Source organism: Geotrypetes seraphini, chromosome 1 (genome assembly GCF_902459505.1).
Source record: "Geotrypetes seraphini chromosome 1, aGeoSer1.1, whole genome shotgun sequence".
Classification (NCBI taxonomy): domain Eukaryota; kingdom Metazoa; phylum Chordata; class Amphibia; order Gymnophiona; family Dermophiidae; genus Geotrypetes; species Geotrypetes seraphini.
Window position 1 is genome coordinate 92463008 of NC_047084.1, and position 25161 is coordinate 92488168.

Here is a 25161-nt window from a genome sequence, read left to right on the forward strand (position 1 = left end):
TTGGCCCATCCGTCCCAAAGCTCCGCCTACTGGTGGGGCCTAAGGCGCCTGGGCCAATCATAAGGCTCCCGGGCCTATTCTGATTGGCCCAGGCGCCTTAGGCCCCACCAGTAGGCGGAGCTTTGGGACGGATGGGCCAATCCGGCCTCATTCCGTCGTTGGCTGCCTGCCGGACAGGCGGGTTTGGCTCCCGTCTGTCCGGCCAACTACAGAAAGGTACGGGGAAGGGGGGTGGGGGTCGGCCAGGGGGGTCGCGGGTCGGCTGGGGGGGCGGTCGGAGGTTCTTGGGGGGGGGCGGTCGTTGGGGGGAGGGGGGTTTGCGTCGAGGGCAGGAGGGCCTGGGATCCCTCCTGCCCGTAATGTAGTGCAGGGTGGGGTTAGGGGGTCGCCGTGGCCAGGAGGACTTGGGCTCCCTCCTGGCCCGATATTGTGTGGGGAGTTGGGGAATCGGCGGGGCAAGAGGGATTGGGCTCCTTTTTGCCCCGATCGTGTCGGGGAGTCGGGGGGGCAAGAGGGAGCCAGGCGGAGAGAGGGCAGTTAAGCGCAGTGCCTGCGCGGAAGGATGCAGCTCGGGCGACTTCGTTGTGTGAAACGAAGTCCGTTGTACGGATCAAGACATAAAGTTCGTTGTGCGCAGCGTTCGCTGTGCGAGGCGTCCGTTATGCGAGGCACCACTGTATTACTAAAATGCACTTGATATGTGCGTGTAGTTAAAAAGTCCTGAAACCAATTAAAGACCTTACCAGAAATTCCCATCATCTCAACAATATATCATGGTCCACCAGATCAAATGCACAACTTAAGTCAAACTGCAGTATTAAAGCACCACAGCCCCTACTGAACAAGTTGTGCAGTTGATCTAAGACAGCAGCAAGTAATGTGTCCGTGTTGTATTGTGGTCGAAAACCTGGATTGGGTATCATATAAAAGACAGTTTAGTTCTAGGTATTCCAAAAGTTGGAATTGGACAAGACCTTCCATGATATTAACAAAGAATGGGATGGAGGCTATTGGCCTATAATTTGATGGTGAAGAAGATTCTTTTGGATTTTTAATAGGTGTAATTATAATATGCTCATTGTTCTTTGGGAATTGCCCTGCTCCAAACATAGCAACTAAACAGTCATACAGATCCCTTCAAAAGCATAAGAACATAAGAATTGCCGCTATCGAGTCAGACTAGTGGTCCATCGTGCTCAGCAGTCCGCTCATGCGGCGGCCCTCTGGTTAAATACCAGCGCCCTAACAGAGACTAGCCTTACCTGCATATATTCTGGTTCAGCAGGAATTTGTCTAAGTTTGTCTTGAATCCCTGCAGAGTGTTTTCCCCTAAGAAGACTCTGGAAGAGCTTTCCAGTTTTCTATCACTCTCTGAGTGAAGAAGAACTTCCTTATGTTTGTACGGAATCTATCCCCTTTCAATTTTAGAGAGTTCTTCCTACCTTGGGGAGGGTGAACAACCTGTCCTTATCTACTAAGTCTATTCCCTTCAGTACCTTGAATGTTTCGATCATGTCCCCTCTCAATCTCCTCTGTTCGAGGGAGAAGAGGCCCAGTTTCTCTAATCTTTTGCTGTACGGCAACTCCTCCAGCCCCTTAACCATCTTAGTCTCACATCCATAGTGAGTAAACTCATGGAAACACTAATTAAGCATAAATTAGATACGATCCTGGACGAGAAGAATCTACGGGATCCCCGCCAACATAGATTTACCAAGGGCAGGTCCTGCCAATCCAATCTAATTAGTTTCTTTGACTGGATAACAAGGAAACTGGATGTGGGTGAGTCCCTAGACGTCGTGTACTTGGACTTTAGTAAAGCTTTTGATAGCGTCCCACACCGCAACTATTGAGCAAGATGAAATCAATGGGACTGGGAGAAACATTAACTGCATGGGTCAGTGATTGGCTAAACGGTAGACTTCAGAGAGTGGTGGTGAACGGTGTCCCTTCAAAAACGTCAGAGGTGATCAGTGGAGTGCCGCAGGGCTCGGTCTTGGGCCCGATCCTCTTCAACATATTTGTGGGAGATCTGACTCAGGGGCTTCAGGGTAAAATCACATTATTCGCCGATGACGCCAAACTATGCAACATAGTAAGTGAGAACACTTTACCAGACACTTTACGCAGGACCTACTTCTATTGGAACACTGGTCCTCGACTTGGCAGCTAAACTTCAATGCTAGAAAATGTAAGGTCATGCACCTTGGCAGCAGGAATCCGTGCAAAACTTACACACTTAATGGTGAGACCCTAGTTAGGACCAAGGCGGAACGTGATTTGGGGGTGATCATTAGCGAAGACATGAAGACTGCCAATCAAGTGGAGAAGGCTTCATCAAAGGCAAGACAAATGATGGGTTGTATCTGTAGAAGTTTTATCAGCCAGAAGCCCGAAGTTATAATGCCGTTGTACAGATCCATGATGAGGCCTCATCTGGAATATTGTGTACAATTCTGGAGGCCACATTACCAAAAAGATGTGCTGAGAGTTGAGTCGGTTCAGTGAATGGCCACCAGGATGGTCTCGGGACTCAAATACCTCCCGTATGAAGAAAGGCTGAATAAAGCAGCTATACTCACTCGAGGAATGTAGAGAGAGAGAGAGGAGACATGATAGAGATGTTTAAATATATCACGGGCCGTATTGAGGTGGAGGATGATATCTTCTTTCTTAGAGGTCCCTCGGCCACAAGAGGGCATCCGCTGAAAATCAGGGGTGGGAAATTTCATGGCGACACCAGGAAGTTCTTCTTCACCGAAAGGGTGGTCGATCGTTGGAATGAACTTCCACTTCAGGTGATTGAGGCCAGCAGCGTGCCAGATTTTAAAAAGAAATGGGATACACATGTGGGATCTCTAGGAGGGTAAAAATGGAAATGTGATACACATGTGGTATCTCTAGGGGGGTAAAATCAAGGGGGTGGGGTCGTTAGAGTGGGCAGACTTGATGGGCTATGGCTCTTTTCTGCCGTCATCTTCTATGTTTCTATGTTCTATGTTAGTCGCTCTTCTCTGGACCCTTTCGAGTAGTACTGTGTCCTTCTTCATTTACAGCGACCAGTGCTGTACACAGTACTCCAGGTTAGGGCGCACCATGGCCCGGTACAGTGGCATGATAACCTTCTCCGATCTGTTTGTGATCCCCTTTATCATTCCTAGCATTCTGTTCGCCCTTTTTGCTGCGGCCGCACATTGCAGGGACGACTTCATCGACTTGTCGATCAGAACTCCCAAGTCTCTTTCCTGGGAGGTCTCTCCAAGTACCGCCCCGGACATCCTGTATTCGTGCATGAGATTTTTGTTACTGACATGCTCTTTCTACGATTGATGGTGGACATGGATCAAGAGTACAATGAGACTTTGCATATTTTGAATATAGCCGGTTAAATAAGTCCTAATCAGGGATTTAGAACAAATTCCACAATACATCTGCATGATATGAATTATCAGGTACACTAGTGATTTCTGTACTCAAATTCAGAGAATTTGTACAGAATGATCACATAGTATTAATTTTAGTCTTAAAATGTGAAGCTAGTATTTCCGAGGTGGGGAGAAGATTTTGTAGGGTATGTAATAGGTGACTGTCTTCAGAAAGAGAAGAGACTAGTTTTAATAGTTGTTTAGAATCAATCACTGGAGAACCAACCCTAGCAGAGTAATAAGTTTTCGTTTAACCTTAATTAATTTCTTATAATTATGGACTGCTGATCTCCATGTTAAACGATCTTCAACTACACCCGATTTATTCCATGTTCTTTCTAAGCTCCCGATCTGACATTTCGACTCCATCAGTTCATTATCAAACTGTCCCTCGGTTTTTCTTCTATTTTTATAAGTTAACCGTTTAGGTACAATCTCATCTAGGATAGCTAGACTAGATTTCCGCCAACATAACTGGAAATCTAAACATCAATCTCTATTTTTAAAAATGGTTTTATGTAGAGGTCCTTTTATTAAGGCGCGCTATGGGCGCCTTAGCATTTAGCGTGTGCTAAATCGGTTAGTGCACCTTAATAAAAGGACCCCATAATTAGCTAGATAATGTAAAAAAAGGGTGACTTTCAGTTATGATCACTTTCTCACCTAAAATAGCTTGTGACTTCTCTCCATTACATACATTGTCAGCCCTGTAAATGTGTGCCATATATACTTCTGCTTATGGTAAGCACAATAAAATTGTGTGTATTTATATTTTTATTGAAAATAATTATTTTAATTGTCCTTCAAAACAAAGATGAAGCAGTTGTCACATATCACGTATTAACCAGTTCAGTACTGAGGTCTCTAGAGAGGCAAATACATTTATGAAACTGTGGATTTTAGCTCCTATACAAATGGTTTGAGTGGTGACAAATCTCCTAATTGATCTTGAATTACCTGTCTAGCTTTTATTTTTTTTTTAAACTAATTCCCAAATTATTTGGAGCTCAAGCTACTTTTTATTGAACCAACTATAGGGTTGCCAGATTTTTCCGTAACGAAAATCTGGACTCATGGCCCCGCCCCAGGCCCGCCCCTGCCCCATTCCTCCTGAGTCATGCCCCGTTCCGCCTCCTCTGCCCTGCCCCCAGTCTGCTCCTCCCAACCTGTTTGCTTGTTGGTAGGGCATCTGCGCATGTACTGGTATGATGCGATGATGTTGATGATGTCGATGATGTGCCGGGTTTTGAAAAGCCATCTGGACCCCCAGACATGTCCTCAAAAAGGAGGGCATGTCTGGGGAAATCCGGACTTCTGGTAACCCTACTTTCTACACTAGAATCCCCTAGTGGGAAAATACACAAAATAATATAGATCAAATATTTCCCACTCGTGTGAAAAAGTGCATAATATAAACACTATGAAATATATCTAGTACTGGAGGAGGCCTCAGTAATGGAGCCTACGCATAGTCGTATTCACTGACTAGAGAAATCCGCGTAGTTGCTCAGCTCCTTTGCTCCAATCATTGGCCATACTCCAGTCTCTCCTTCTTCTAAACTATTTATTTCAACCCTTATTTTAAACTGTTTATTTCCTTTTTTTTCTTTTTTTAAGACTTTAATTCTACAATATCTTTTTCTAAAATGATATCTTTTTCAAGTTTTTCTAAAAATTCTATAATAATAATCTTTCTGCTTGTCTTCCGATATTATTGTTTATATCTCCTATTTATTATTCATTCATTCATTCATCTGCACTAATTCATAATTGTGAGACTTTGCTGAAGAACATCTTCACATTTATAGTGGTTTCACTTATATGCTTAAATGCTAATGAAAAATTACTTAGCTTAAATCAGCACTTGTATTTCAAATAGTTCATTCAGTCAGCGCTTGTGTTTCAAACCATGCCAACGTGGCCAGCGTTTCGTGGAGTTTTATTCGTAACCACTGCCTCAGGGCCAAATTATGAACCAAGCCGTATGCTGTGCAAATCTAAGAGCAGTCTCCATAAAGTCACCCTACTTTCTAGCCAGGCCAAACACAACCTACAACTCATGACCACACCCAGGCCTAGTTCCAGCTTGACCTCCAGGGCCAGGTTCTTCACAAATCTATCAAAGTACTTCCTACCTTGGCAGTCTTTTACTATAGACCGTAGAGACCTAAGCTTGAGACTGCTCCTTTCTGCCCTGGATGCCACCTTCCTGGCATTTGCAGCCAGTTTGGGACACACTTAGAAAATTCCTATCTTGGGGGTCTCCCTAAGATTGCCAATTGGATCCAGATTAACTCAACAGGGTCGATCTGGTCCTGAGTTGACCCCCCATTGCTTTCGACAATTTATAGTTGTGAATTTTTTTAAGGGAATGCAATAGGGAAATCGGAACTCCAAGTCCCTGCGTGACGATGACCACCCTTTAAACATTAGGGGGTCCTTTTACTAAGGCGCGCTACCCGTTTTAGTGTGCGCTAAATATTAGCACACGCTAGATGCTAACGCGTCCATATGCTAACGCGCTAACCCCCGTGGAGGACCCTAGCGCTTGGATATCCTGGTGATTAGGACATTCAAGTGCCAATTTAGGATGTTTTTTGAACATTTATATTTTTGGATTATGAGCCCCATGGGCTTCTTAGCACATGCTAAATCCATTAGTGTTCCTTAAAGGACCCCTATATTTGATATACTGTACTAACCAGAGGAAGGTGGTTTTGGCCTCTGAAAGCTAACTGAAAAAGGCATTAACTTAGTCCAATCGAAAGCTATCATCTTGCGCCACAAGTAGTATGAGAAAGAGACTTGATTATCAGAAGTTGTACACCCAAAGGAAAGGAGAGACAGGTGATATGATGCAGACATACAGACATTCAATTCTCTTTATTTAAGGGTCATATTGCAGCTTAAAATAATAATAATAATAATAACAGAACATAAGAAGTTGCCTCCACTGGGTCAGACCAGAGGTCCGTCGCGCCCAGCGGTCCGCTCCTGCGGCAGCCCATCAGGTCTATGACCTATGAAGTGGTTCCTGACCATTTATATAACCTACCTCTGCTTCTATCTGTACCCCTCAATCCCCTTATCCTTCAGGAACCTATCCAAACCTTCCTTGAACCCCCGTATTGTGCTCTGGCCTATCACAACCTCCGGAAGCGCGTTCCGTGTGTCCACCACCCTCTGGGTAAAAAAGAACTTCCTAGCATTTTTCCTAAACCTGTCCCCTTTCAATTTCTCCGAGTGACCCCTAGTACTTGTGGTTCCCTAGTACTTGTGGTCTGAAGAATCTGTCCCTGTCTACCTTCACTATGCCCTTCAGGATTTTGAAGGTTTCTATCATGTCTTCTCTAAGTCTCCTCTTCTCTAGGGAGAACAGCCCCAGCATTTTCAACCTGTCAGCGTATGAAAAGTTTTCCATACCTTTTATCAATTTAGTCGCTCTTCTCTGGACCCCCTCAAGTACTGCCATGTCCTTCTTGAGGTACGGAGACCAGTACTGGACACAGTACTCCAGGTGCGGGCACACCATTGCACGATACAGTGGCATGATGACTTCCTTCGTCCTGGTTGTGATACCGCAATACCGTGAAGTTCTATGCGGTTTACAGAAGATTAAGCAAAGGTAACAAATTGATTGACTTTAAGAGGGGAGGAAGAAAGAGGGTTAATAGGACAAGAAATCCATTTTTGAGGAGAGAGTGATCAATAGAACAAGTTAATCGCTATAGAGGGGAGAGAGAAGAGAGGATCAGTTGTCTAGATACTTTAGGAACAGGTGTGTTTTCAGACGTTTCCTAAATTCCTCATAAGTTGTGGGCGAAAGCAATTGTTCTACCATGGTGTACCATGGAACATGATCAGGTATCCTGTGGTAACTACCAAATTAATGCATGCTATTCAAGGCACTAAAAATATTTATATTTCTTTGGAGGGGGCAGAGAAGCATATCCACATTAGCACATGAGCGGTATACATTGCATTACATTACATTACATTAGTGATTTCTATTCCGCTTGTGCCTTGCGGTTCTAAGCGGATTACAAGTTAGAAGACTGGACATTTCCAGTAGCATTGCAGTACATATAATCAAGAATGCGTTAAGTTACAATTGTTGTTCTGGACTTTTCCAGGATAAATTGGTAGTAGATAGTAGATAGTGATAGGTTGTTTAGGCGAATAGAGATAATATTGTCCGGATTCTGTTGTTTAGACGAGTAGAGATAATACTGTCCGGATTCGGGTGTTGCTGGTGGTGGTGTTTGGGTAGTCATGAGAGTATTTTTTAATACTTTTGTGAGGTTATGATGATGGGAAGTGTTTTTTGAAGAGATGAGTTTTGATTTCTTTTCGGAATGCTTTAATGTCTATTGATTTGGTTAGTAGATTGGTGATGGTAGTATCGATCTTTGCTGCCTGTGTCGCTAAAAGGCTGTCATATAGTTTCTTTCGTCGTGTTCCTTTGAGAGGGGGGTGAGTGAATAGGCTCTGGGTTCTCCTTAATCTGTGTGAGAGGTTACGGTGTAGTCTGTTGTTTAGGTAGCTGGGTGCTGTTCCATGTATTACTTTGTATAGTAGACAGTAGAATTTGAACTGGGATCTTGCTTTTATTGGTAGCCAGTGTGAGTCTAAGTATGCTTTGGTGATGTGGTCATATTTGCCTAGTGAGTAGATGATTCTGAGGGCTGTGTTCTGAACTGTCTGTAATTGTTTTATCATGTAATTTGGGCATGATAGGTATAGGCTGTTACAGTAATCTACAATACTCAGTACTAGGGATTGTACTAATATCTTGTATTGATCTTTGTTGAAGAATTTTCTTATTTTTCTTAGGTTACGTATTGTGAAGAATGCTCTTTGGATGATTTTGTGGATTTGAGACTGCATTGTGCAATTTCTGTCTAGTAGGATTCCCAGGATTTTGAGTGTGCTTTGCATTGGGTACTTGATTGTATTTACTTCTAGTTCTGTGAGAGATGGGTTTTTTTCCCTTTCCAGTAGTAGGAATTTAGTTTTTTCCGAGTTCAGTTTTAGTTTATGACTTGACATCCATTTTTCTACCGTTTCCATTATCATTTTCAGGTGGTTTGTGGATAAGGGGTCTTGAATATTAAAGGGGAGGAGGATAGTTATATCATCTGCGTAGCTGAATGATACTGTGTTTAGGGCGTCTAGGGTTATGCCTAGGGATGCTATGAAGAGGTTAAACAATATGGGTGATAATGGTGATCCTTGTGGTACTCCACATGGGTTTGACCATGGGTCGGATATGTGCTCTTTTGATTTGACTTTGTATGTTCGTGTTTTGAGGAAGCTTTGGAACCATTTGTTAACATTACCTGAGATTCCTATTGCGTCTAATATCTGGAGTAGTGTGTGATGGTCCACTAGGTCGAATGCCGCAGAAAGATCGAGTTGAATGAGAAGCAGCTTGTTTCCTTTGCTGAGGTGTTGTCGGGCAATGTCTAATAGTGATACCAGTAGAGTTTCTGTGCTATGGTTGGATCTGAATCCAGATTGTGATGGATGTAATATGTGATGGTCTTCAAGGTAGTTGGAGAGGTGTTGTGCGACAAGGCCTTCTGTTATTTTAATGTATAGAATGAAGGTGAAGGGAAATAGACTAAGGCCCTCTTTTACGAATGCCCCAGTATGTCAGTTAATTTCTAAGGTGCCACCAGCCTCTGTATCATTTGGGCTGCCCTGCTGGGACTTATAAGGTCACCAAATATATTAACCCATGCAGTGAAATCTGTCTTCATACCTCTATTTTTACATATTTAAGTGCAGTATCAGAGCATGCTCTATTTCGATTGTACTGTGCTATTAAGGTTACTTTAAGGTGACTGTAGAGAGTTTCTGCAACAATCCTTGGACATCCACGACAGTTTGGGAAATTACCTATTGATCTCCAGAGTGAAAGATGGGAGTAATTTTCCATGCTGCCTTCAGTAGTTGCCTCGTGCATGCTGATAGATTCCATTTTCACACCAAGACCAGGGAAGTCAGTTGCATTCGGTATACCAGATGCCGGCAGCAGTTACTTGGAGAGGAAGAAAATGGCCCTTGTCTACAGTATGTAGAGAGGAAATGCAAATTAGAATCATATCTGCAGAGTCCAGAAATATTATTAAAGATGATATTTATATCCTACAAAACAAAATCAGTTTTTCACAGGTTATAATCAAATGAAAAAAGGATGCAAAATGCGGGTAGAAATACAGGAGATGGTCCTTGGGTGGCAGCCTTAGGGTCCTCAATGGTGTGAAGGAGATAAAGGTGCTCTCTGCAAAGACTAGGGTTACCAGATTTGACGTCAGTAATCTCCGTACCCCTAAACCCGCCCCAGGCCCGCCCATGCGCAGATGCGATGCGATGATGTCACGTGCATGCGCACATGCGTGTGACATCACCGCGTTGCATCCATGCATGCGCAGATGGATGCCCCCTCCCGATGCGATTTTTTTTCGAAACCTGGCAAAGACATTTGACCTGGAAAAGCTATAAAAATAAGTTGTATTGTTAGAGTACTCACTACCCTTTACTTCCATCAGAAACCTCAGCCTCTTCGACAAAGCTCCTACGCTGAGACTTCCCAGGCCTGCAATCTCGTAGGCCCTGATACTGTAAGCTATCTCATAGCTGCGGTTAGGCTAAGAAAGCAGATAGAATGTTAGGAATTATCAGGAAAGGAATGGAAAGCAAAGATGAAAATGTTATAATGCCTTTGTGATGCTCTATGGTATGGCGGTACCTTGAATACTGTCTGCAATTCTCATCACTGTATCTCAAGAAAGATATAGCAAAATTAGAAAAGATACAGAGAAGGGCGACAAAAATGATAACAGGAATGGAACGACTTTCCTATGAGGAAAGGCTAAAGCGGCTAGGACTCTTCAACATAGACATGAAAGACATCTATAAAATACTGAGTGGAGTGGAAAGGGTAGATATGAATCACTTGTTTACTCTTTCCAAAATTGTTAGGAGTAGGGGGGCATGCGATGAAGCTACCAAGTAATAGATTTAAAACAAACCAGAGAAAATATTTCTTCACACAAGATGTAACTAAACTCTGGAATTCGTTGCCAGAGAATGTGGTGAAATCAGTTAGCTTAAGTTTAAAAAAGGCTTGGATAAAATCCAGAAAGGGAAGTCCATAGGCCACTATTGAGATGGCTTGGGGAAATCTACTGCTTATTCCTAGGATAACGGCATAAAATCTGTTTTACTACTTGGGATCTAGGTAGGTACTTGGGACCAGCGTTGGCCACTGTTGGAAACAGGATGCTGGGCATGATGGACCTTTGGTCTGTTCCAGTATGACAAGCCATTGTGACATCACTGATGAGGCTGGCTCTTAGGCATTGGTGGAATGAGGCATTATGACATCACAGTTTCAGCTCTGGAATGTTGCTACTCTCTGGGTACTTGGGACCTGGGTTGGCCACTGTTAGAAACAGGATACTAGGCTTGATGGTCCTTCGGTCTGTCCCAGTATGACAAGCCATTGTGACATCACTGATGAGGCTGGCTCTTAGGCATTGGTGGAATGAGGCATTATGACATCACAGTTTCAGCTCTGGAATGTTGCTACTCTCTGGGTACTTGGGACCTGGGTTGGCCCCTGTTGGAAACAGGATACTGGGCTTGGTTTACCTTCGGTCTGTCCCAATAGGGCAGCTCTTATGTGAGTCAAGTATAGGATAATCAAGCCATTGTGACATCACTGATGAGGCTGGCTCTTAGGCATTGGAGCGTGTGGCAAAGAGGAGCGTGTGGCGCAGTGGTTGGATCTACAGCCTCAGCACCCTGGGGTTGTGGGTTCAAACCCCGTGCTGCTCCTTGTGACCCTGGGCAAGTCACTTAATCCTCCATAGCCCCAGGTACGTTAGATAGATTGTGAGCCCACCGGGACAGAGAGGGAAAAATGCTTGAGTACCTGATTGTAAAAACCGCTTAGATAACCTTGATAGGCGGTATATAAAAAATCCTAATCAACTTAATAACTTAATAATAATAATAATAATTGGTGGAATGAGGCATTATGACATCACGATCTAGGCGCCTAACTTTAGGCATCTTTTATTTGATTAGAGCCCGAGTGTCTCATGAAGTTCTCAGCCATCCTATAAGATGCAGCAACAGATTTACCCCATCTCTCCTAAATAATCCTTATACAGATTCCATAACCAGATCAGGCCTGTTAAACAGACATTCAAATGAAAGTGAGTGGATTCTCACTATTCACTCCTATTGTTTGTTCTTGTAATGCAGCTAACTGCCTAAGATCACTGGTGATATATTGCAGATGCTGTATCTAGGGACTCAAAAAAAGATATACAGTGGTACCTCGGTTTGAGAGTGCACCGGTTTGCGAGTGTTTTGCAAGACGAGCAAAACATTCGCAAAATCAGCGCCTCGGAAACCGAGAATCTTGGAGAGAATGGGAACCCGAAGGCTTGAACATGCGCAGATGCTCAAGGCCCAGCGCGAAGGAGGCAGATGTTCGGGCACTGGCACCGGCATGTTCTGTGCGTTGGTACCAGTGCCGGTGCCAAATTGGGGGTAAGAAATGTGATCGGGTGGGTGTCTTTTTGATGCCGGATCGCAGCAAGGGTGTGACGCGAGCGGAGGGTGCCGGATCGCGGGGGGGGAGGGTGCTGGATCGCGGGGGGGCATGAGCGGGGGGGGGGGTGAAACGAGCAGTGAGATGGCGGACCACGCGAGGGGAGGCCTTCATGAGCAGGGGGAGCAATGCCGGTTCTTGGGGGGGGGGGGGTAGAACAGCGCCGCTGGCCTCAGGGGATGGGGGTAGGTGGGAACGAATCAAGCGAGTTTCCCTTAGTTCCTAAAGGGAAATTCGTTTTGATATACGAGTATTTTGGTTTACGAGCATGCTTCTGGAACGAATTATGCTCGTAAAGCAAGGTACCACTGTAATGGAATTAGAAAAGGCTCAAAGAGCGACCAAAATGATAAAGGGGCTGGAACTCCTCTGGTATGAGGAAAGGCTAAAGAGGTTTGTGCTTTTCATCTTGGAAAAAAGATAGTTGAGGGGAGATATGATTGAGGTCTATAAAATCCTGCATGTAGAATGGGTCAAAGTGAATCAATTTTTTACTCTTTAAAGAAGTACAAAGACCAGGGGACAGTCAATGAAATTGCATGGAAATACTTTTTTATTGAGATTTTTATAATATTAACAAATAACAATACAGCAATTTGCACATTATGGAGAACCAATCATGCAATTACAAAGGAATAAATCAAATATAAAATAATTGAATTGCAAGGTAGCAAATTACTTCTTTTAACTCTATAAGGTCAACTGGAAAATAAATATTATCCAGCTTTACTGTGAAGGAAGCTTTCCAGATGAGAAGGATCTAAAAAAAAAAAAATGTATAGGAATTATTTTCATTTGTTGCCAGACATTTGCAAGGAAATTTTAAAAAGAAGGTTCCTCCCACCTCCAAAGGCTTCAGCTGTAGGAAGTCCTTTCATCGTGATTGAGTAGGTCTGGAAACAGCTGGAAATATAGATATAGTCTAACCACAGAAATTTATCGTTATCTTAGTGAAAACATAGAAACATGATGGCTGATAAAGGCCAAATGGCCCATCTAAACTGGTCAGCTGTAGCATCCACTATCTCCTCCCCTCCCTATTGGCTAAGGCTCTTTACACCAGCATTGTGATGTCATAGAACTTTATGGTTATAGAAACATTGTAACATGATGGCAGATAAAGGCCAAATGGCCCATCTAGTCTGCCCATCTGCAGTAACCATTATTCTCTTTTTCTTTCCGAGAGATCCCATGTGCCTATCCCAGGCTCTTTTGAATTCAGACACAGTCTCTGTTCTCCACCACCTCTTCCGGAAGACTGTTCCATACATCTACCACCTTTTCTGTAAAAAAAAGTATTTCCATACATTACTCCGGAGCCTATCACCTCTTAACTTCATCCCATGCCCTCTCATTCCAAAGTTTCCTTTCAAATGAAAGAGACTCGAATCTTGCGCATTTATATTACGTAGTTATTGAAATGTCTCTATTATATCTCCCCTCTCCTACCTTTTCTCCAAAGTATACTTATTGAAATTTTAAGTCTGTCCCCATATGCCTTATGATGAAGACCACACACCATTTTAGTAGCCTTCCCCTGGACAGACTCCATCCTTTTTATATCTTTTTGAAGGTGCGGCCTCCAGAATTGTACACAGCATTCTAAATGAGGTCTCACCAGAGTCTTATACAGAGGCATGAATACCTCCTTTTTCCTACTGACCACACCTCTCCCTATGCACCCTAGCATCCTTCTAGCTTTCACTGTCACCCTTTCAACCTGTTTGGCCACCTTAAGATCATCACATACAATCACACCTAAGTCCCGCTCTTCTGTCGTGCACATAAGTTCTTCACCATCTCTACCAGGAGACTATCGCACGCATCTACCACCCCTTCTGTAAAAATAGAAACATGCATTCAATTATCTGTAGTGAATACTTGCTATTTAGTGCTCAGGCAGCACAAAGTTATTTTTCTGTTAGCATGAGAAATAATTGCATGTATGCTCCATTCTGATTAGTTAGTATATGCAGAAGCAAATGTAATGCAGCATATTTTAATTGGCCTAAATTTTTAATGTACATGTTAAAAATATTCTAGTTCTGGTTTTATTACACTTAGGTCCATTTTTTAAAAGAATAATTAACACATATGATATAAAACAAGTTAACTAATAACTCCTCAATATAGTATTTATTTTATAGATATTATTGACATGATATGCATTGCATTGCACTGTATACAATGTGGCGCAGTGGATAACACTACAGCCTCAGCGCCCTGAGGTTGTGGGTTCAAACCCACGCTGCTCCTTGTGACCCTGGGCAAGTCACTTAATCCCCCCCCCCCCTCCATTGCCCCAGGTACATTAGATAGATTGTGAGCCCACCGGGACTGAAAGGGAAAAATGCTTGAGTACCTGAATAAACCCATGTAAACCATTCTGAGCTCTCCTGGGAGAATGGTATAGAAAACTGAACAAATGAAATAAATAAATAAAGGGTTTGCATTATGTGGAGATTTATTTTCATTCCAATGAACCTGACTACAGCTGAATGTACGGATTTTGTGTATGATTTGTCCTTGTAAATCTATAAATTGTAAATACCATATACGAAGTGTATTCAAGATCAGTAGAGGAGATTTGTCACAAATTCATTAAAATATATATATATAGATTCATAGTACAATGCGCAATATGTATGTTGAATGCACAGACCATCTATCCTCTCAGATCATCTGTAGGGTGATACTGATAATCTGACAATAAATTCTATGTGCAATTTAAACTATTTTTTTTAGTGAAGGCAGCTTTTTTGGAAATTCCGCACCATGGAATGTGGCTCAAGGTTTGCATCCGCTTGGGTCTCTATTCCCCCATTTTCAAAGCTTTGTTGTCTGCCAAATTTCTGGAAGAGGTGCCATCAGACCTGTCAAGAGCTGATGGTATCCCAAAGCAAGGAAAATGCAAAACTGAACGTAGGCTGCTGGGAACCAGAGGATTCCTGTGTCCATGGGTGAAAGTGCTTCCATGCTGTGCTGGCGCCCGTTCGCCCTATGTCGCTAATGCATACGTGCCTCTATGTTACAGGAGTAGGACTGCCTTTGAGAGGGCTAAAACAGACGTGTTCCGGATAAAAACTAACAATGTTGGACCATTGAAGAAGATAAGGTAGCGTATTGGCCTATTCCTAATATGCATCAGGATGCAATTGGGCATTGCTGTATGAAGTTGTGAGGGTGGAGAAGATTTAAGATTGCATTGCAATTTATTTATATATTAAAACATTTATTACTCCTGCCATCCTCTAGTTTGGTGCGAGTTACAGAATAACATTCATAATTAAAACAGAAACCACAAAATATCACAAGTATTGTACCACAGCACTGAAAAATAACTGCTTGCTAAACAGTCAACTTACTATCCGGAACTCGGAAAGAAAAGCTGCGTCTGAATAACTCTGTCTTCAGTAACTTCCTAAAATATGAGTACAGTACTCCACGATATTCGCGGGGGTTCCGTTCCAGGAAGCCCCACGAATGTTGAAAAACCACGAATACGTTTTTTAGCAGGGGGGGGGGAGACAGGAGAGGGCAGACGGAGAGGCAGGAGAAGGCAGCCGGAGCACCGGCGAGTGAAGGAAATCACTCGCGGTATGCTCCAACCGCCTCTTCCTGCACTAAAGTCAGGCCTCACCAATCAGGAGCTGCATGTCAAAGCAGATCCTGATTGGTGAGGCCCGACTTTAGTGTAGGAAGAGGCGGTCGGAGCATACCGTGAGTGATTTCCTTCACTCGCCGGCGCTCCGGCTGCCCTCTCCTGCCTCACCGGCTGCCCTCTCCTGCCCGATCATTCGCAGTCAGAAAATACCGCAAATGACCAGGACCGCAAATCGCCAACCGTGAATGACCGGGGGAACACTGTATAGTAAAGTTGATGCTTTCTTTACTTCAAAAGGTAGATGGTTCCACAATACTGCACCTTGAACTGCTAACATTGTTCATCGACAGACCTCAGATTTCACCTGTTTCAAGAAGCGTACTTCCAAACACAATTGATCCTCTGAACACAATTTCCTCACCGATTGATATTCAGTGAAAATGCCACTTACTGCTGATGGACAATATAAATGAACTAATTTATAGATCAAGCAAAGCACCTAGAATTTAGTTCGGGCTGAATTTTTATATAGGTTGCACGTATTTATATGGCCTGTGTAATACTGCGTATATACGTTGATTTTATTGTAAACACAAAAACCAGAGCCAACAACCCCACAAAGGAAAGAGAGCGGGGACGGAACTGTGCACATCAACCTGTGGCAATGTTGAGTTTCAAGTGAAAACAACCCAAGTATATGAGATAAACAGAAATGCAACAAGCAACAACCTCAAATTCCATAGCACAGTAAACATAGGAAAAAGCCTCAGAGCTCCTTCTCCACCCGCCAACACAGCGGCTATTTAAATGGAGAATATAACGGGGCAGAATCAAGTCACTGGCATAAAAAAATCTCCTCGATGAATATTTTAAGAGCAAAAGCCTTGTGCAATGCAAATCCTTTGGTTTCAAAATAATGCCTCTATATAACTTAGGGAGTAATTAATCTATTATCTGTGATAATCCCAAATAATAATAAATTAAATCACAGATTAAATCCATTAAAAAACATCTGTGATTTAATTTATTACTATTCAAAATAATGCCACTGTGAAAAAATGAAAAAGTGTTTCAGACTTGTGAAAAAGTGTTTCGGCTGTGACACTGAAGCCTGCGTCAGGGGTGTGGGTAAACATCCACTAGATGGCGTTGAAACACATTGCACCTTTGGGAATACTGTGTGGTCACAAATCTAACATATCTATTAATAAAAAAAAAAAAATCCAACGTATCGCTCAAGGAGCCCGTGGCTAGACCTTTCGTTTTGTTGTACTAAGCTTTGGACTATAATAATAATAATAATAATAATAATAACTTTATTTTTATATACCGCCAGCTATCTTGCGACTTCTAGGCGGTTTACAGTAAAAGAGATTGTGAATACAGTAAAAGAAAATGTACATACAATAAAGAGAGGCTTTACGTACAATGAATTAAGGAGTTTAGCAGTGTACATCTCAATACAATAAAGAGAAACTTTATGTACAATGAATTAAAGAGTATAGCAGTATACTTCTCGTACAATGACTTAAAGAGTAAAGCAGGTTACATCTGATAATATTAATAATGTTAACAACAGTTTGTGTGTTGCAAGGCCCGGAAGTGCCAAGCTGTTTGCTCAGAAGTAGAAATATTCCGTGACTTGAATAGAGTGTTCGTAGATAGTGATTAGGGGTTGGGGTTAACAGTTTGCTAGTTTAGTTATGTGATGATGTTACGAGGGGGTTGATGTTCCGGTTCGTTGCCTAGGTGTTTCAAGAATAGGTAAGTTTTTAGGTGTTTCCTGAATTCTTCATAATTGTTTGTGTGTGCAATGAAGTCAGCTACATAAACTAAACTCATAGTAGCTTGGGATGAGAAGGGTACCTTGTTTAAAGGGCAGTTCTTTACGTAACTTGGCACCCTCATTATCACTAGTGTGCATTAGTATATGGAGTACACATGTAAGTGTGCACTTAACAGCAAAAGTGTAAGCAGAATGCCTACGAGGCACTGTTCCCTCTAAGCTGAGTGAGGGACAGGTAAACTCTGCAGGACTCCAGAGAACCTGCCTGTCCCTAACAATTGAAAGCACAATATTGAAGTACCGCCCCCCACTGGCAGTTGGAGGACTCTGGCTCAGAGTGGCGCCTAAAGTGGCCTTAGGCATCGTTAGGTGTCCTAACCTTAGGAGCATCATATTTATAACCAGGGTTTTCTTGGCCTAAATCCAAAACAGGCGTCTACCTGAAAAACACGCCCATGATCCCTACTAGGCGCCTACCTCAAAGTGATAGATGCCTACCAGGTTAGGCATCTACCATCCAATTAAGTGCAATTTTATGTCAATTATGAGGTTCTAATCTAATCTGGAATTTCTGAGTCGCACTATGTCCAAAAGAGATTCAAGGCAACTTAAATACTAATAATTATTTTCTTTGCCTCATAGGACCTATCATAATATTCTCTATGTAGCCTCAGAGATTGCCCTTGAGTAGGTATCTCTTTGGCGGTTCCTACAATTTTCTTTTAGAACATAACATAAGAACATAAGCAGTGCCTCTGCTGGGTCAGACCAGAGGTCCATCATGCCCAGCAGTCCGCTCAAGCGGGGGCCCATCAGGTCCAGGACCTGTAAAGTAATCCTCTATCTATACCCTTCTATCCCCTTTTCCTTCAGGAAATTATCTAATCCTTTCGTGTACTCTGTCCTATCACACCCTCTGGAAGCGCATTCCAGGTGTCCCCCACCCTTTGGGTGAAGAAGAACTTCCTAGCATTGGTTCTGAATCTGTCCCCTTTTAATTTTTCCGAATGCCCTCTCGTTCTTGTAGTTTTCGAAAGTGTGAAGAATCTGTCTCTCTCCACTTTTTCTATGCCCTTCATGATCTTATAGGTCTCTATCATGTCCCCTCTAAGTCTCTGCTTTTCCAGGGAAAAGAGCCCCAGTTTCTCTAATCTTTCAGCATATGAAAGGTTTTCCATACCTTTTATCAACTCATTAGAATGCAAAGTAACCCCAGCTTTAAAATTAATCAAGATTACTGCATTAAGAAATATCAAATTAACGAATATCCTTGTATTGAACATTTTCTAACCTTTGGTAAATCCATTACTTATGTAACATAAGAACATAAGAATAGCCTTACTGGGTCAGACCAATGGTCCATGAAGCCCAGTAGTCCGTTCTCACGGTGGCCAATCCAGGTCACTAGTACCTGGTCAAAACCATGCTACCGACACAGGGCAAGCAGTGGCTTCTCCCGTGTCTTTCTCAATAACAAGACTATGGACTTTTCCTCCAGGAACTTGTCCAACCCTTTCTTAAAACCAGCTACTCAGAGAATAGTTATGCTCTGGAACGCGTTGCCAAAGGATGTGGTAAGAGAGGATAGCGTAGCTGGTTTTAAGAAAGGTTTGGACAAGTTCCTGGAGGAAAAGTCCATAGTCTGTTATTGAGAAAGATACGGGGGAAGCCACTGCTTGCCCTGTATCAGTAGCATGGAATATTGCTACACCTTGGGTTTTGGCCAGGATATTTTTAGGGGTCTCCTTAAATTGTACATAGGTCTAGTATTTTGGAATCTGTAAACTTTTAATTCAAATAAGGAATTATTGATCAGCTGTTTCCTTCAGTTTTCTCCATCTTGTCTACTACTCAGCTGGAGATATTTGAAGTTCATTCTGCAATTTAAGTAGGGCTCTATTGCATATAACATTCAATAAACAGTGCTGTAATTATTGCAATAATGTGTTTGAAATAATTCTGAAATGTTCTTTGGACCTTAGAATCGAACATGACAACACAGGACTCAATGCAAGTTGGTTCCTGGATCGAGTGGTAGTGACCGATATGAACAGACCCCACCTTCGTTTTTATTTTGCCTGCAACAATTGGTTAAGCAAAGAGGAGGGAGATGGACTTTTTGTCAGAGATTTGCTGGGCAGCTTGGATCCCATGGATGTGCCTAAAGGTATGTGTCACCTCAGGAACTGAATGCATAGTTTAACTTACAGGCATCAAGGAAGAAGGTTAGCCTTACTCTGCTCTGGAAAGACAAGGGAATATTCTCTTTTATGGTATACTTTTCTGACTATTGCCTTTTCTCCAAAATGCTTTACTATTCATTAGGAGATTTCCATCCCGAGGGAAATGGGATCATTTTGTGGTCTAGAAAGTTAAGATGTTTTAAAGTAGCCACATGTAGAAGGGGCCAATGAAACAAACACCACAGGAACAAAAATATTGCCTATTATGTACTATATAGGGAATAATGTTTGTTGGTGCCTGGAATGCGCTCCCGAGGGAGGTGGTGGAGAGGAAAACAGTGACAGAGTTCAATAAAGTATGGGATGAACACAGAGGATCACTAATCAGAAAATAATGGTGTATAGAGATAAACTAAGGCCAGTACTGGGCAGACTTGTACGGTCTGTGTTCATATATGGCCATTTGGTTGAGGTTGGGCTGGGAGGGCTTTGACAGCTGGGATGGTTTAAATGGGCTGGAATGAGCTTTGATGGAAAATTGAGTAGATGGAACCTAAGCCCAGTACCGGGTAGAGCTTTGGGTTCTGGCCCAGAAATAGCTAAGAAGGAAAATTTAAATTAAATCAGTAATTTAATGAGATGGTAAAGTTGGGCAGACTGGATGGACCATTCGGGTCTTTATCTGCCGTCATCTCTATAATAAAACCCTAAGTCGCGCATGCGCACTTCTACTTGTGTGTTCCGTATGTCCGTGGCCAGAAGAAGTGCGTATGCGCGCCTACAACTGCCCCACACTTGCGGCCCTGTTTGCATTCCAGTGGCAGCAACTGAGTGGTGGAGAGCAGCCCCGCTCCGGCCGTTGACCCTCCACAAACCTCCCGGCTCCAGCAGCTTAGGCAGCACTTTAAACACGCTGCTTCGTGCCCTTCTACTGCCGATTTCCTCTGCCGCATCTCTGATGATATCATCGGAGACAGACGCGGCAGAGGAAATTGGCAGTAGAAGGCCGCGAAGCAGCGTGTTTAAAGTGCTGCCTACGCGGCTGGAGCCGGGAGGTTTGTCGGCGGTGGGAGGGTCGGATGGGATGTTCAGGAGCAGGCCAGATCGAGCAGCACAACGCAGTAAAAGAAGGGGGAGGGGCCAAACGGAGCAGGCCAGATCGCGGCAAGAGAAGGGAAAGTGAGGTGGTGGAAAATGCTGCTACTGCTACACAGGGACCTGGAGGGGAAGGGAAATACTGCTGCTGCTTCTGCACAGGAAAGGGGGGGGGGGATAGGAGGGAAATGCTGTTGCTGCTGCATAGGGAAATGGAATGGAAATGCTGCTGCACAGGGAAATGGGAAAATATGATAGACAGATAGCGGGAGGGAGAAAGAAAGACACAGGGGCAGGGAGAGGGACAGAAAGACATACAGAGAAAGGAGGCCAGGGAGAGAGAGAGAGAGTCAACGGGAGGGAGACAGACAGACATATATTCTAGCACCCGTTAATGTAACGGGCTTAATGACTAGATAATAAAACCCTAAGCGGCGCATGCGCACTCCTACCTGCGTGTTCCGTATGTCCGTGGCCGGAAGGAGTGCGCATGCGTGCCTACAACTGCCCCACACTCACAAAGGGAGAAGATACAGAAACAAAGAAAGACTGACAGACAGACAGGGAGAGAGACAGTAAGACAGGGGGCCAGGGCAGAGACAGAGACACATAGGGGGATAGAGACAGAAAGAAAGGGGGGCAGGGAGAGAGATAAAAAACATAAAGTAAGAAAGAAAGAAACGCCTCAGCGACCCATTGTGCTAAAAGTCTACACATCTATTCTAGCACCCGTTAATGTAATGGGCTTAAATACTAGTCTACTATATTACTATTACAATTTGCTAAACCGCTAAACTTAATTACATTACATTAGTGTCTTCTATCCCGCCAATACCTTTCAGTTCTAGGCGGTTTACAAGAGTTGGCCTGAGCATTTCCAGGGAGAATACATGGTTAATAGATGTAGTATACGTCGGGGTCTGTGGAGGGTCGATCAGGTTTAGTTAGATCATTTGACAAATTTTTTGAATAGAAAAGTTTTAAGTTCTTTCTCGAATGTTTTGTAGCTGGGCGTCATAGTCAGCAGATTAGAGAGGTGGCAGTCTAGTTTTGCTGCTTTGGTGGCTAATAGTCGTATCTTTTTTTGCTTTGTATACCTTTGATTGGGGGTGGGTGAAATGTGCATGAGTTCTCCTTGGTCTGGATGTGTTTTTCCTGATTAATTAAAAGACCACAGCAGTGTACAGATCAAATATAATAAAAGTTAGAAAAGAATGCCATTAATTAATAGGAAAGCAATACATGCATCATCAAAGAAATTCATAGACACCTACAGGTACCTCCATTATATATTCTGCAGTCTACTTCATCACTCCAAAGGCTAACCTGAAAAAGTGAAACTTCAGATTTTCTTAAATTTCATTAGAGAGGCTTCCTTCTTTAATGCTACTAGCAGCCTATTCCATTGTTCTGGGGGCTTGCCAAAAAACACAATCTCATGTGGAGGCTAGTTGGGTGCTGTATGGATGAGGAATAGTCATCCTATTATCAAATAATGGTCGTCAAGATCTTAACGGTATCTACATATACCCATCGGGGCTCAACATTGAGTGGCATTGTGCCATCTGACTGCTTTGATTATCTTTGTCTGTTTACTTTTTCATTTTCCTGTTTTCTAGCCATGTACCAAGATTTTTTAGGTTTTCTAGTATTACATATATAAAAAATGTTTTGAGGAAGTTTCATTAATTTTTGAATTTTTGTTCCACGTTCCGGATTCTCAGTTCAGAGTATTTTTTCGGAGAGATTTTCAAATCTCCCGAGTTGATCATCACGTGACTGACTGACGTGTGACGTAATGTTTCATCGTAGTTAAAACACTGGAGGCGTTCCTCTCGGTTCAGCGCCATTTTCAACTTTGCTTCATTACCTTTGGTTGGTGTTTGAGAGCCTTTCATGAAAAACAGCATAGCCGGTTCCTGAAGAAGGGGGTTTTCACCCTCGAAACGGAGTCCTGTTGGATGAACTTTATTCTTGCTGGCTAACTTTCTACGGAGAAGCTAAGTACCTCCAGTAGTTGTTCAATTTACTTTATGGCTGCTCAGCTGATTTTGGATGCTCTTATACCCCCGGATAAGGGGCAGAGACAGTCTTAACAATTTTGTGTGTTTATTATTTATTATTCACTTTTTCACTTTTAGCACACCGTTTTGTGCATTGGTTTATCACAAAAAATTTACACGAAGGTAGCCCAGGGATGTTTCACAGATAACAGCCCTTTGGGTGTATGCTTGTGACAGCTGGTGCTCTAGGGGTGTGTCCCCATTGCAAGCTGTGTGACTGAGGGCTTCCTTCCATTACTAATATTCCTTATTGAGGTAGAGTGTTGTTTGGGCTGTCTCTCCCCTAACCCTTCTTTTTTCTTGGGGGTTGGGGAGATTTTCCCTTTGCAGTGTACCGTATTTTCACGCATATAACGCGCGCGCTATACATGATTTTACAAACCGAGCTTAACCATGAGCGTTATATGCTCAGTTTCACAATTTCTCTGCACTAAATCCCTCAATATTCTTATCCACTCTCTCGTGATTTCCAAAATCGATTACTGCAATGCCCTATTCAAGGGAATAGCTCAAAATGAAATCAAGCGTCTACAAATTATTCAGAATGCTTCTATCAAGCTCATATTCAAAGCCAAGAAGTTTGATCACGTAACACCCCTTCTCAATAAAGCGCACTGGCTTCCAGTTGCTCACCGGATAACATATAAACTATGTTTGCTCACATTCAAATCCCTTCTTTACAAAACTCCAGCTTTCATTTATAAGTTATTAATTCCATATACTTCCAATAGAACGTTAAGATCTACTGAACAGCACTTGCTGACGATTCCCTCTCTTAGAATTATTAATACTAGACAGCAATTGATTTTTTTCTGTTACAGCCCCCCAAACTTGGAACTCACTTCCTATTCACTTGAGGGAAGAACACAACTTAGAAAAATTCAAAAGTAAACTAAAGAGCTTTCTTTTTAAAGAAGCCTTTGAAAATTAGCCATTTAGTCTTCCAACCAATTTTACTTTTTCTCTCTAATTTTATTGAAGTAATTTTTAACTTCCCTTTCCTTCTGTATCTCCCTTATATGTCTCTTTAACTTTTAAATAATTTGTAGTTCTTATCCCTCTCTTCCCTTATGTTCTTAGTTTTGTTACGTTTGTCAATAGTCCTGTCAGACCTGATTTTTGTTATTTATTGTATTGTTCCACACATTTTGTAATTTTATTATTATGTACATCGCTTAGAATTATGATTAAGCGATTAATCAAATCTCCATTAAACTTGAAACTTGAAACTATACAATTGTTTTCTGTCTTGCTGGTGCCCTCCTCCATCTTCCTGTAGCGTTCGCTGAAAGCCGCGGGAGCGGCTTCCATGTGCCTCCTGCGGCTGGGAAGTCGTGACGTCAGAGGAACACTTCTGGGTCAGCCGCAAAAGGCACATAGGATCCGCTGCCTGCGGCTTTCAGCAAAAAGGAGTCACACAGGTGGCTGTATTCAGGCTTGGCTCTGAATGGGCCGGTTCCTGAAGGCAGATAAGTTGCAGGGAGCTCCTTTTCATGTGCGTCTGCCTGCTTTTAGAGACGTTAGACTTTTTGAGATGTTAGGATTTCTTTTGAAATATCTGAAAAGACTAATAATTGCCCTTATTTGGTTTCAGAAAAATAGAATTGATCTCTGGGGCTAAGCATGAACATTTTAATTATTATTTATATACATGTTTTAAGAAATCCTTAGATCACTCATACTGTAGGGCTTCATTTTGCATACGAAGCAACAGTTAGATAAATAGGACTTAAACGCTGGCACGGATTATGAAAGTTCAATGAGGAGCATACGCGGTATACGCGTCGGCGCGCTATAAGGTAATTTTTTTACATAAATGCCTTGTTCCCGCGTGCTATACCCGTGTGCACGTTGTACACGTGTGCGCGTTATATGCATGAAAATACAGTATGTATGTTCCAGCATAACTCTGAAATACATGGAGAGATTTCAACCAAACTTGGTATACATATCACTATCTGGGGGAAAATACTGTGGGGGTGGGAAAGGGGTGACATGTAACAATAATCGAAAACAACAGATATTACTGTCTAATCCATAGTTTCCAATGGAGTAATTTCAACAAGACTTGGTATACAGATCACTTACTATACAGTGGATGTAGGAAAGGGGTGGCATGTAACAATACTGTAACAATGCCTCCAAGGAAAAATAAGGCAATTGGCCAAGTGCAATCAAAGGCTAAAAAAATTAAACAACGTCATAGACCAGAAACTCCCCAGGACAAGAATTCAGAGACTGGGATAAATACATACTCGGGGTAAAAGATTTTGTTTTACGTTAATACCCTTCAGACGTTCAAATACTTGAAGGGTATCAACGTAGAACAAAATCTTTTCCAGAGAAAGGAAAATGGTAAAACTAGAGGACATAATT

General features: G+C 42.6%; 1 protein-coding gene across 1 annotated transcript in view; it reads left to right on the forward strand.

Moving 5' to 3' along the window:
- Positions 1-25161, forward strand: part of LOXHD1 (lipoxygenase homology domains 1) — a 485723-nt gene that overhangs the window by 96730 nt on the left and 363832 nt on the right. Inside the window, exons 8-9 of the mRNA XM_033935008.1 lie at positions 15089-15169; positions 19427-19611. Coding sequence (XP_033790899.1) covers positions 15089-15169; positions 19427-19611 — 266 coding nt within the window. The remainder of the gene's footprint in view (positions 1-15088; positions 15170-19426; positions 19612-25161) is intronic.